Below are 12,963 nucleotides of genomic sequence, written 5' to 3' on the forward strand. Positions count from 1 at the left end.
TCTGCGGACGATTTGCGCAGAACTATTACAAGGTTTTATATATATATATATATATATATATATATATATATATATATATATATATATATATATATATATATATATATATAAAACCTTGTAATAGTTCTGCGCAAATCGTATATATATATATAAAACCTTGTAATAGTTCTGCGCAAATCGTCCGCAGAAACAGACGATATATATATATACACACACACACACACACACACACACACACACACACACACACATATACATATATATATATATATATATATATATATATATATATATATATATATATATATATGTGTGTGTGTGTGTGTATATATATATCTCTAATATTACAGGCAAATAAGAATTTCACAGCATACTGCAAACTGTAATTTAAATCAATTTTTTAAAAGTATATATATATATATAAAAAATTGATTTAAATTACTGTTTGCAGTATGCTGTGAAATTCTTATTTGCCTGTAACATTAGAGATACTAGACACGAAGATGATTATTCACAGAGTTATTTACATGTATTAATTAATACTAAAATTATTCATAGATTTTTGTTCTTAAAAACAAAACGCAAAAACAAATAAGGCTGCTTAAAAAATAAACAATAGAAACCCTCATAGAATTTGTAATGGTTTTAATAGTTATAATGGGAATTATACTTGTTTTAATGGAAACTGTAATGGTCCATGTGGGTCTCCAATGGTAATTTATTGCTTTCTACTGATCAAGTCCACCAGCAAGTAGTAACAAATTATGGGCGTGTTGTTCAGCGCAACAAATCTGACGCAATATTGATGTGCGCATGCGCAGTAAGACCTGGTAGGACAATCTGGCGGGTAGCATGAATTATAAGGACACCTGACCTCGGTATTTTCTTCCGAGGTGTATATTAAAAGTCATAAAATTGCCTAATAATAACTATTTTCGTACAACGCAAAGATAACCGACCTTCTCCGGTGACTTGCTTAAATTGACCAATGAAATCAGCTGGGGGGCGGGCTTTGCGTTTCACTGTGCTGGACTACATCAACATACCGGGCAGGGCAGGCACGTTAATCCGCTGAAGCTTTAAGAGGTAATTAGAGAATTTTACTAATCGTCTGTTTGTAATTCATTGACATGATTCATCCCCAACCAGTCAGACATCATTTGACAAACAGCTCCTGTGTGTGTGTGGTTGCGCTTCGTTAAACAGTGGCCGTCCATCATGAGTGAATTAACTAGCTAGCTGCCAGCTAACATTAACTCCATCCATTCAATGACGGAGTGATAATGATGTGCTTTTCTTTTATATACACTTTGTGTATATATATATGTGTGTGTATATATATACAATTTTTTACTATTATTTTCATTGCAAGATTATCCTAGCAAAGGCTGGGCGAATTTACCTTTGCAGATAAATACCCATTTACCCTGTGTTTACTTTCTTTTGTGACACAGATGAAAATGAAAAGACCATTAAAGCTCAGCTTTGGGGAAGGAAGCAACGGGGGACAAGATGAGACTGAGAGAGAGAGAAAAAGAAAAAGAGAAGGTGATGGAGATCAGAGAGGACGAGAAGGTACTACTGACTGACTGTGCCTGTCAGTGTAATATGATTAGCGTTATGTTACTGTGCATTTTAACACAAACAAAAACTGACCTGATCTCATTCAAACAGTGTAGGCCTGATTACCACAGAGATGTATGCTGACTGTGTCAGATATGAGAGACATACAAAATGTACAGTGCTGTGAGTCCTCAGGACCAGGATTAAAATCCACTGATGTAGGAGATGTTTTGTAAATAAAGTTACATTTAGCTAAACAGTGTTTAATTCCCCCTAAGTATGGAGACTTTTGGGACACCCTGCATTATGCAAAATGTAGGATATGTGATGCTTTCGGAGAAAGAAGTAACATTAGCACATGTTCAAATTCAGCTGAAAACGCTGGTACTCTACTGTTGTATGAACTGTACTGTATGTACTCTACTGTCTGATGAAACACTTCTGTTGTGACAAATGCGCTTTTATTGTTTAGCACTTTATTGTTCACTGCTTGAGATTTGTTTGAAACAATATCACTCTGAATTAAACAATATTATTATGAATTTGAATAACCCCGCGGAAGAAATGTCACAACCCTTGACCACAATGTTTACTGCTCCACCGGTACACAAACCCGACACACCTCTCTGCCAACAAACCAGCGGTTGCCTCAGCTGAACTCAATCAACACCGCCCTGCTTCTGCTCTGTTCACACGACGCGCAGATAGCGCTTCCGTGTCTCTGCGTACCACGCTTACCCAGAATCCTCCTCTCTGCGATGTTACGCAGACGCACTCATGCCCCCACGCCTTAACAGGGCTGTGTCCGGTCCTGTGAAGCTCCGCCCACTCTGTCTATAACACCTTTTTCGGGTACATTCGGCGGATACTGGTCCAGTCGGTGGAAGAACTCGCTCCCGCTCGTATATATTTATTTATTTATTTGACCACCCAGGAACTTGTTTGAGGTAAACACAGCCGGTTATGTTTTCTTTTTTTGTTTTCAATATAGAATAAGCTAGGGTAAGTGAGCTCGTGTTGTAGCTTTTCGAGCTAACCGGCTAACGCCGTCGCGCCCACAGCTGTAGCGTGCGGGTTCACATGTTTCTAGAAACGTCGTCATTTTGTAAATATTAGTCTCAGTCTAGAAAGTCTAGCTCAACCATCTCTTTACTGGGTTATTTATTTGTTAACGACAAAAACGGGGGAAAAAAACCAACCCGTGGTTAATCCAGTTAGTTTAAAAATAATGTCCTATAAATAATAGAGAGCTCATTATGGAGCACTGACTCTCCGCTTCCTCGTGGTTGCACTGTCTCATGCGGATAATGAATTTTTGGAATAGTTATTGGTAGCTGTGTTAATGTCGGTGTAGCTTATGTATAACCATATATCATGATTGTGTAGGAATCATGGTGAACCAGCGGGAGGAAAACGGATTGCTGTGGATTAAAAGTGATTCGAGCGGAGCGAGTAACAGCGGTGAGAGCTCCAAGGACAGCTCCAAGAACAGCTCCAGGTGTTCCACACCTGTCGGGGACTCGGACCGCGGAAACCGACTGAGGGACAAGATGAGGCGACGCATCGAGTCCGGGGACTGCTGGTTCTCCCTCGAGTTCTTTCCACCACGCACAGCCGGCGGTGCTGTCAACCTCATTTCCAGGTGAGCTCTAAATCTATCACTGTTCCACTTGCGTTGCCAGTACAGATGTACACGGTAGCCAAAAGTATGTGGACACCTAACCATTGCACCCCAAACTGTTACCACAAGTTTGCAACCACACAATTGTATACGGTGTCTTCAAATGCCTTGCTGTCACTTTACAGTTTCCATTTGCTGGAACAAACCTGTTCCAGCATGACAACTCCACTGTGCACAAAGCAATGTCCACGAAGACATGGCTTGACAAGTTTGGAGTGGAAGAACTCGACTGTCCTGAACAGATCCCTAATCTCAACTGCAATGAACACTTTTGGGATGAACTGGAACACCGACTGCACCCCAGACCTTCTTGCCTGATGTCAGTGCATGACCTCAATAATGCTCTTGTGGTGGAATGGGTAAATCCCCACAGCCAAGCTCCAAAATCTAACGGAAGGCCTTCTCAGAAGAGTAGAGGTTATTATAACAGGAAAGTAACACTAAAACTGGAACGAGCTGTTCAAAAAGCACATATGGGTGTAATTGTCAGGTGTCCACAAACATTTGGCTGTATAGTGTATCATGGAGAAAGTGTATCATGAAAAAGGACCTTAGATTTCAGCTATAAGCCAGTGAGCAGCATTTTTCTTTTCTTTTCCCCCTTCCTTTTTTTTTTAAATCATAATGCATTTGCACTTGGCAACCCGTGCTAAGCAGATGAAGTGATTACCTCGGTGATTATCAAGCCTTACATAATGTACAGAGTCTTATTGGCCTGTTAATTAACTAGCAGAGTAAAAGGACAAAATAAAGGTTGTTGTACAGGTTAGTCAGTTAAGCTGATAAGTGCGTGTTAAGACTGTATCGAAGGGTATATTGTTGCTTTGTTTTAGATTCGACCGTATGGGATCCGGTGGGCCTCTATTCATCGACATCACTTGGCATCCAGCAGGAGATCCTGGCTCAGACAAAGAGACCTCATCCATGATGATCGCTAGCACAGCAGTCAACTACTGTGGCCTGGAGAGTGTGCTGCACCTGACCTGCTGCAAGCAAACAAAAGACAAGCTCACATTCTATCTGAACAAAGCCAAGCACCTGGGACTGAAGAACATCATGGCGCTGAGGGGAGGTTAGATATTTAGTTGTTGAATCGGACTTTTGTGTGTGTTATATCCGGTCACACCGTGCATGACAACAACATATCTATGCAGATCCAGTGGGAGCAGACTGGGAAGAAGAAGAAGGAGGGTTCAACTACGCTGTAGACCTGGTGAAGCACATCCGCAGTGAATTTGATGATTATTTTGACATTTGTGTCGCTGGTAAGTCGTGTAATGGGCAGCAATGATGGGGTTCACAACTCGAATTCTGTACAGTGCCATGTTTTCCCTAATCTCAAACCACCTGATCTGGTTCATCAGCTAATTATCAAAGCCTTCACATGTTGGATCAGGTGAGCTTGGAGTTGGGAAAACGTGAAAGTGTACAGAATTGTTTTGTTTTTTCTTTTCAAAATGCCTCACTTATGACTCTGTGATGACCAGGCTACCCGACTGGGCACCCAGAGGCCGAGAGCTATGAAGAGGACCTGAGACGCTTAAAAGAGAAAGTGGACGCAGGAGCACACTTTGTTGTGACTCAGCTGTTTTTCAGAGCTGAAACATTTCTGAAATTCCTTAAGGACTGCAGAGCTATTGGCATCACCTGTCCCATTTTACCTGGAATTTTCCCCCTTCAGGTAATTAAAACCAGTTGAAAAATATATAAAATTCATAAAACTATAATGCATGTTTAAATTACAGGCTGAATTAATTTACACAGTATTGAGTCATATGACTGTACCTACAGACCGGTCCAGAAGTCCCCTGTGTTGTATTTTATTATGTATCAAATATACCAGAGTGCTGTTGATTACTCTAATCTGATTGGTCAGAAGGTGTTAATTAACGTTCTATAACAGCATCTCTGACAATAGTTCTTACACTGTTCCTGATTTATTGTATTTGAGAAGAATTTGACATATTTGCCTCTTCACAGGGTTATCACTCACTACGTCAGCTGGTCAAACTGTCAAAGCTGGAGGTGCCAGAGGAAATCATGAAAGTGATCGAGCCCATCAAAGACAACGATGCTGCCATCCGTAACTATGGTGTCCAGCAGGCCGTGGAGATGTGCAAGGTGCTACTGAACAGCGGCGATGTGCCCGGTCTGCACTTCTATACACTGAACAGAGAGGTGGCTACAACCGAAGTGCTCCGACAGCTCGGTTTATGGGCCGAGGACCCTCGGTGAGCAAATCAGAGATGGCTCTTTAGCTCCACAGTGCATTTGTGTTGAAAACCATCAAAGTATATCTTTTAGTACTTGTCTGTGGCAAAATTGTTGACTCTGAGGTAATCTCTTTAAAAGGCGACCTCTGCCCTGGACTGTTAGTGCTCATCCCAAACGAAAGATGGAGGACGTCAGGCCAATCTTCTGGTCCACGAGGTCCAAAAGCTACATCTATAGAACGCAGGACTGGGATGATTTTCCCAATGGGAGATGGTACCTAGATTATTTTTAACATTTATCGTTTGTGTTCTAAATATTTTAGCACTTTTTAAAAATATATATATATTTTTTTTTACAATAATTAAAATAAATGTAACAAAATAACATCAAAATCGTTGTTTCATTTATGTACTGCACTATATAACTTGCTTCCATTTTAGGGGGAACTCCTCATCTCCTGCCTTTGGTGAGCTGACGGATTACTATTTGTTCTACCTGAAGAGCAAGTCCCCTAAAGAAGCCCTATTAGAGATGTGGGGAGAGGAACTAACAAGTGAGCAGAGTGTGTATGAAGTCTTCACCAACTATATTACAGCACAGCCCAACCAAAATGGACACAAGGTAGATGGACAGTGATTGAAGGTTATTTGACCTAATTACAGAAACTTCATGATTTAAAACGGACTGTTTAGGCTATATTCATATATTACATATGTAATGATAATCACAATATTATATTATCCTCGTTTTAATTAGGTGATGTGTCTACCATGGAACGATGACCCTCTGGCTCCAGAAACAAACATGTTAAAGGATGAGCTAGAGAAAGTGAATCGTAGAGGTATCCTCACCATCAACTCCCAGCCGAACATCAATGGCAAGCCTTCTTCTGACCCCATTGTAGGTTGGGGACCCCCAGGAGGATACGTCTTCCAGAAGGTAGCGAAATCATGAAAAATATTATTATGGTGTTCTGGAGGCTCAACATCTTACTTTGTCTCATATCAGTCATTACCCTTCATGAAAAAGTTATCATATTATTTAGTATTTATAATGCTATCTAAGGTATTTCAGTTCCATTTGTTTTTTTTTTTTGGTTGTTGTTTTTTTTGTTTGTTTGTTTTTTTTAAATGTAAAATAATCATTAAAATAAAATAATCATTATTTTAATTAGACATTCATTTTCAAACATGGACAACAGATCTGTAATAAAATGCATTTTCTTTTTTAAATTCGAAGGCTTACCTGGAATTTTTCACATCAAATGAAAATGCAAAGGCACTTCTTAAAGTGCTGAAGAAATATGAACCACGTGTGAACTATCACATCGTCAACATGCGGGTAAAACACGTGTCCCGTTCTCTCTGCTTTTTTTTTTTCCACACTGAGGCATGTTCACAGTACAGTTTTCCTCTTTGTATGATCATTTTTACATCACTTTAACTTCTCTTGCAGGGTGAGAATATTACAAATGCCCCTGAATTGCAACCCAATGCTGTAACCTGGGGGATTTTCCCTGGCAGAGAGATTGTTCAGCCCACTGTGGTCGATCCAGTCAGCTTTATGTCCTGGAAGGTGAGGAAGGTTCCATATATGATCATTTATATAGCAAGTTTACTATATATATACTTTACTATTATGTACTATTATCAGCCAAACACAAACAGCAGCACAATACATAGAATCGTGTAGATACAGGTCAACTTCTTCAGTTTTCACATCAATCATTAGAATGGGAAAAATGTAATCTCAGTGGCATTGACCTTGGCATGGTGGTTGGTGCCAGGTGGGCTGGTTTGCGTATTTCAGAAACTGCTGACCTGGGATTTTCATGAACAACGGTGTCTAGAATTTACACAGAAACAAAAAAACATGTAGTGATCATCGGCAGTTCTGCAAAAGACCAAGAAAAAAAAATGTTTCAGTTGTCCAGTTTTGCTGAGCCTGTGCCCACTGTAGCTTCAGATTCCTGTTGCTTGGCTGACAAGAGTGGAACCCAGTGTGGTCGTCTTCTGTTGTAGACCATATGTCTCAAGTTCTTAGGTACTCAGTGGTTGTAAAGAGTGGATATTTGTGCTATGGTAGACCATGTGAATATCACAGATCAGCAGTTTCTGAAATACTCAAATAGCCAACAATGATGCCACAAACAAAGTAATTGAGAACATTTTTGTAGCAGTTTTTGCAAGAATTTATGCATTGCATTGCTACCACATGATTTGCTAATTGCATAATTCCATGAATGAGCAGGTATACAAGTGTATATTATGGGTTCATTATATTCTTTGGGTATAAAGTTAAAGTGGGGTATTGGGACATTTTTAAGGGAATCCATTCGATTTTAACATCACAGATACCTTTACTCTCTTTTGTGAAATTTGAAAGCTTGACACCTTTTGCATATTACTTTTATCTCTTATCTTTTTTTGTTCAATAAGAAAGGACAGGTTCATCGCTGTTCTACATATAATCTGAAAGGGAAATCACCTGTGGCTACACTTGCCAGTGATAATAATGCTGATTTTTCTCTCTCTCTCTCTCTCTCTCACAGGACGAGGCATTTGCGCTGTGGATTGAGCAGTGGGGGAAGCTGTACGAGGACGAGTCCCCCTCCAGAATGATCATCCAGTACATCCACGATAACTACTTCCTAGTCAACCTAGTGGACAATGATTTCCCCTTGAACAGCTGTCTGTGGCAGGTCATTGACGACATGTTCGAATTGCAAAGCGCACCTCCAGAACCTCTGGAAGAAAACATTCATAGCCAGACTGTTGCTGTTTCATTTTAGGACTCCATAAACACCCCACATAAGCAGCTACTATAATGCCACTAATGATTTGGTTGTTACATAAGATACTGTAATATCAGCAATATTCAATGCAGTACATGGTTTGAAAAGTCATTCATGTTGAGTGGATTATTTTAAGAACACTGTATTATTATATGGTTATAAACCATAGCATATTAATATACCGCAAAATTATTTGCCTACATTTCGATAGCACTTAAATTACAACTATGAGTTTAACTTAAATGCTTTTTAAAACTATTTATAAACAGAGATTTTGTTTATTGCACTATTTGGTAAGTCCAAAGTCTGAAGATTTTGAGACTGTTTTACCTTTGCCAGTTGGATTACACATGTACACCATGGCAGGTGTGCTGTGTTTTTGAAGAGACTCAATCAGAAGCAAATGCACCATCCAAGGTCATGGTTGTTGACGGTGATTGTGCTTGCTGTTATAATTTGGGGGGGGGGGGGGGGGGTAATAATGTTGCTTACCGTTGCATTGGATCATTAACCCCTCTATTTTTTTATGTTCAAATTTTTTTCCCCCCAAGTTTTTGTGGATTGCTGGTAAATGTCAAATAAAAATTAATGTTCCCCACACTAAGACTCTGTGCTTATGTTTTTGTGTCATTTTGGCCACATTATTGTATTTATCAGCCATGTTAGAGAATCCATCCCACTTTATAACAGCTGTGTTACATATAGAATGAGAGTAAAGGTGAATATCCATATCATTAGAGAAGTATGATTGGTCTTGCACATATCAGCAGATGTGATGTCACACATGCTCACACTTTTAAAAAATAAATAACATTTTATGTTTATACATCAAGTGAAACAATAGTTCAAAATAAAGAAAAGCATAAAAGATGACATAAAAAGGCAACAAATAACGCACTTTTAAAAAAAACAACCCCATCATCAAATCTATTTGGAGTTTTTCAACGTTATTTATTATACAGTCTTAGGGAAATTATTCTCTTATTCTCATGTCCGTGGCTGATGAAATTTCCTGATGCAACATTACATCAGGTGGGAGGTGGCTACGAGTTCACATTATCGCTCACCCACAACCTGGCGTAGTTCCGGTGACGTCTTTCCTGTTTTGGAATCTTTTTGCCGGGAAATTCTCATTTGCTCCGGCGTTAAAAACTAAATGCATATATAAATAAATAATCCACTTTTTTTCACCACGAATAATCTCTGTGCTATTCGTTAGCACCTCTGTTCGCACTGTATTATTTCTAAAGAAGTTTTGTTTTTGTTTACAGACAGAAAACGGACGCAATCCTCTTTGGATCTGACCAGGAAACAACCACGAACGTGTCCAGTGCAACATGCTTAGTTATTCTTCTTTCGCCACCAGTGGTTATGTTATATGTGAAGAAATGTAACTCAGTTAGATTTTGTAGCGTTAAGCAAATCCTGCTTTTATTTACGCGTACGCAAGATGGCTGCCGTGCGTATCGCGCGCGTCGCCTGTGCGCGTCCTTACAAATGAACGCGACGCGTCTGCGTGGCGCACATACCGCTATAAATACAGTGGTCCATCGACACCTATTAAGGAGTAAATATTGTTGTACGTGTTAAAGATGTAGTTTAAATGTGGCAGCATTCTAAGCTAAATCAAGCCGTATGTCTCCAGTCCACTTAAGCAGTTTGTTGTTTCCCTAATCAGTATTCAGGAGAAGTGTGAAGTTCTTTGTGTGGTGAATTCTGATAATTTAGGACATTTTAATGTTCACACAGGCTTGGTGAAGAAGACGGATCTGATGCTGTACTCTGGCTTGGTGTAGGTGACACTGAAAGAGGAGAAACGGGTATTGAGTTTGGCATAGGACCACTCAGGTCCATGATGTCCTCCACAGCTGGTGTCTATAAACAGCTGGTGTCTATCAGAGTTGCCAGTGCGTATTTTGATACAAGTAGGTATCTCATTTTGAATTATATGGTGAATTCAGACATATCGGGACAGTTTTTGAATTTCCACCATGTCTAAAACTTTCTTGCCAGTGATAAATTATCCCACACATGAAATGTTTATATCATATTCTGAAGAAGAATTGGCTTACCCCTTTGCCAAAACCAACTGAAAACCAATTTCACGCTCAAACATAATACCATAAAGGAAGAGGAAGCTAGGCGAGGAACCAGATGCTGTTGATACTGCCCGCCTTCAGGTGTTGGCAGACATGAGGAGACGTGAGCATCCCAAAATATATACAGTGCATTTGGAAATTACTTCACCATGGTAATCCAGCAGCTGATGCCAAGCTATTTATTAAGGAGATTACACTGTGTTATGAATAGACACACTTCTGTAGTGCCATTTCTGGTTATGTATCCACCGTGCAATATTTATAATTTTGTTAGTTATTAATAGTTGTGTACCAACAATGCAATGTCTTTATTTTCTTTGTATCATTCATTATTGCTGTGATTCAGTTTAAATGTACCTATAAAGCAATTTTTATTTAGTTCAATATATTATAATTATCCAGTGTTTGAAATGTTTACCAAGCATATGTGCACTGTGGATTTTTTTTTTTTGTTTAATTAGGCATATCTAAGGAAATGCATGTGTGTGTGTGTGTGTATATATGTGTGTGTGTATATATATATATATATACACACACAGTATCTCACAAAAGTGAGTACACCCCTCACATTTTTGTAAATATTTGATATCTTTTATATATGATAATATATGATATCTTTTAATGTGACAACACTGAAGAAATGACACTTTGCTACAATGTAAAGTAGTGAGTGTACAGCTTGTGTAACAGTGTAAATTTGCTGTCCCCTCAAAATAACTCAACACACAGCCATTAATGTCTAAACCACTGGCAACAAAAATGAGTACACCCCAAAGTGAAAATGTCCAAATTGGGCCCAATTAGCCATTTCCCCTCCCCGGTGTCATGTGACTTGTTAGTGTTACAAGGTCTCAGGTGTGAATATGGAGCAGGTGTGTTAAATTTGGTGTCATCTCTCTCACACTTCCTCATACTGGTCACTGGAAGTTCAACATGGCACCTCATGGCAAAGAACTCTCTGAGGATCTGAAAAAAAGAATTGTTGCTCTACATAAAGATGGCCTAGGCTATAACAAGATTGCCAAGACCCTGACACTGAGCTGCAGCACGGTGGCCAAGACCATACAGCGGTTTAACAGGACAGGTTCCACTCAGAACAGGCCTCGCCATGGTCTACCAAAGAAGTTGAGTGCACGTGCTTAGCGTCATATCCAGAGGTTGTCTTCGGGAAATAGACGTATGAGTGCTGCCAGCATTGCTGCAGAGGTTGAAGGGGTGGGGGGGTCAGCCTGTCAGTGCTCAGACCATACGCCACACACTGCATCAAATTGGTCTGCATGGTTGTCGTCCCAGAAGGAAGCCTCTTCTAAAGATGATGCACAAGAAAGCCCACAAGCAGACTAAGGACATGGATTACTGGAACCATGTCCTGTGGTCTGATGAGACCAAGATAAAGTTATTTGGTTCAGATGGTGTCAAGCGTGTGTGGCGGCAAGCAGGTGAGGAGTACAAAGACAAGTGTGTCTTGCCTACAGTCAAGCATAGTGGTGGGAGTGTCATGGTCTGGGGCTGCATGAGTGCTGCCGGCACTGGGGAGCTACAGTTCATTGAGGGAACCATGAATGCCAACATGTACTGTGACATACTGAAGCAGACACTGGGCCGCAGGGCAGTATTCCAGCATGATAACGACCCCAAACACACCTCCAAGACGACCACTGCCTTGCTAAAGAAGCTGAGGGTGAAGGTGATGGCCTGGCCAAGCATGTCTCCAGACCTAAACCCTATTGAGCATCTGTGGGGCATCCTCAAACGGAAGGTGGAGGAGCACAAGGTCTCTAACATCTACCAGCTCCGTGATGTCGTCATGGAGGAGTGGAAGAGGACTCCAGTGGCAACCTGTGAAGCTCTGGTGAACTCCATGCCCAAGAGGGTTAAGGCAGTGCTGGAAAATAATGGTGGCCACACAAAATATTGACACTTTGGGCCCAATTTGGACATTTTCACTTAGGGGTGTACTCACTTTTGTTGCCAGTGGTTTAGACATTAATGGCTGTGTGTTGAGTTATTTTGAGGGGACAGCAAATTTACAGTGTTATACAAGCTGTACACTCACTACTTTACATTGTAGCAAAGTGTCATTTCTTCAGTGTTGTCACATTAAAAGTTATAATCAAATATTTACAAAAATGTGAGGGGTGTACTCACTTTTGTGAGATACTGTATGTATGTATATATATATATATATATATATATATATATATATATATATATATATATATATATATATATATATATATATATTCATATTCCCATGGACATGGATGTCATATTCAATTCAATTCAGTTTTATCTTTATAGCGCTTTTAACAATGGGCATTGTCCCAAAGCAGCTTTACAGAAACATATAAATTCAGGATATAAAATTTAAATGTATGAATGTATCCCTAATGAGCGAACCAGAGGGGATGGTGGCAAGGAGAAACTCCCTGAGACGATATGAGGAAGAAACCTTGAGAGGAACCAGACTCAAAAGGGAACCCATCCTCATTTGGGTGACATCAGATAGTGCAATTATAAATAAATCCCTTCTATAATTGTGCTGATACTACACGGTCATATAGCATAGTTGTTTAACCAGGAAATTCATTATAGTTTTTACATGAAGTCTG

At 39.7% G+C, this 12,963-nt stretch overlaps 1 protein-coding gene across 2 annotated transcripts; it reads left to right on the plus strand.

Annotated features, from left to right (window-relative positions):
- The first annotated feature begins 935 nt into the window (after positions 1 to 935).
- mthfr (methylenetetrahydrofolate reductase (NAD(P)H)) lies at positions 936 to 8,724 on the plus strand. Of its 2 annotated transcripts, XM_053624533.1 has the most exons (13): positions 936 to 1,086; positions 1,455 to 1,575; positions 2,950 to 3,205; positions 4,078 to 4,316; positions 4,399 to 4,509; positions 4,732 to 4,925; positions 5,225 to 5,475; positions 5,597 to 5,731; positions 5,899 to 6,079; positions 6,215 to 6,397; positions 6,698 to 6,799; positions 6,914 to 7,033; positions 8,010 to 8,724. In XM_053624533.1, exons 2-13 carry the CDS (start codon positions 1,455 to 1,457, stop codon positions 8,247 to 8,249), a joined length of 2,133 nt encoding a protein of 710 aa, XP_053480508.1. In that variant the 5' UTR covers positions 936 to 1,086; the 3' UTR covers positions 8,250 to 8,724. The 2 variants fall into 2 exon arrangements, with proteins under 2 accessions (XP_053480508.1, XP_053480509.1); XM_053624534.1 differs by lacking the exons at positions 936 to 1,086; positions 1,455 to 1,575 and adding an exon at positions 2,358 to 2,510.
- Positions 8,725 to 12,963: the final 4,239 nt, after the last annotated feature.

The sequence above is a fragment of the Ictalurus furcatus genome, chromosome 5 (genome assembly GCF_023375685.1).
Source record: "Ictalurus furcatus strain D&B chromosome 5, Billie_1.0, whole genome shotgun sequence".
NCBI classification, from domain to species: domain Eukaryota; kingdom Metazoa; phylum Chordata; class Actinopteri; order Siluriformes; family Ictaluridae; genus Ictalurus; species Ictalurus furcatus.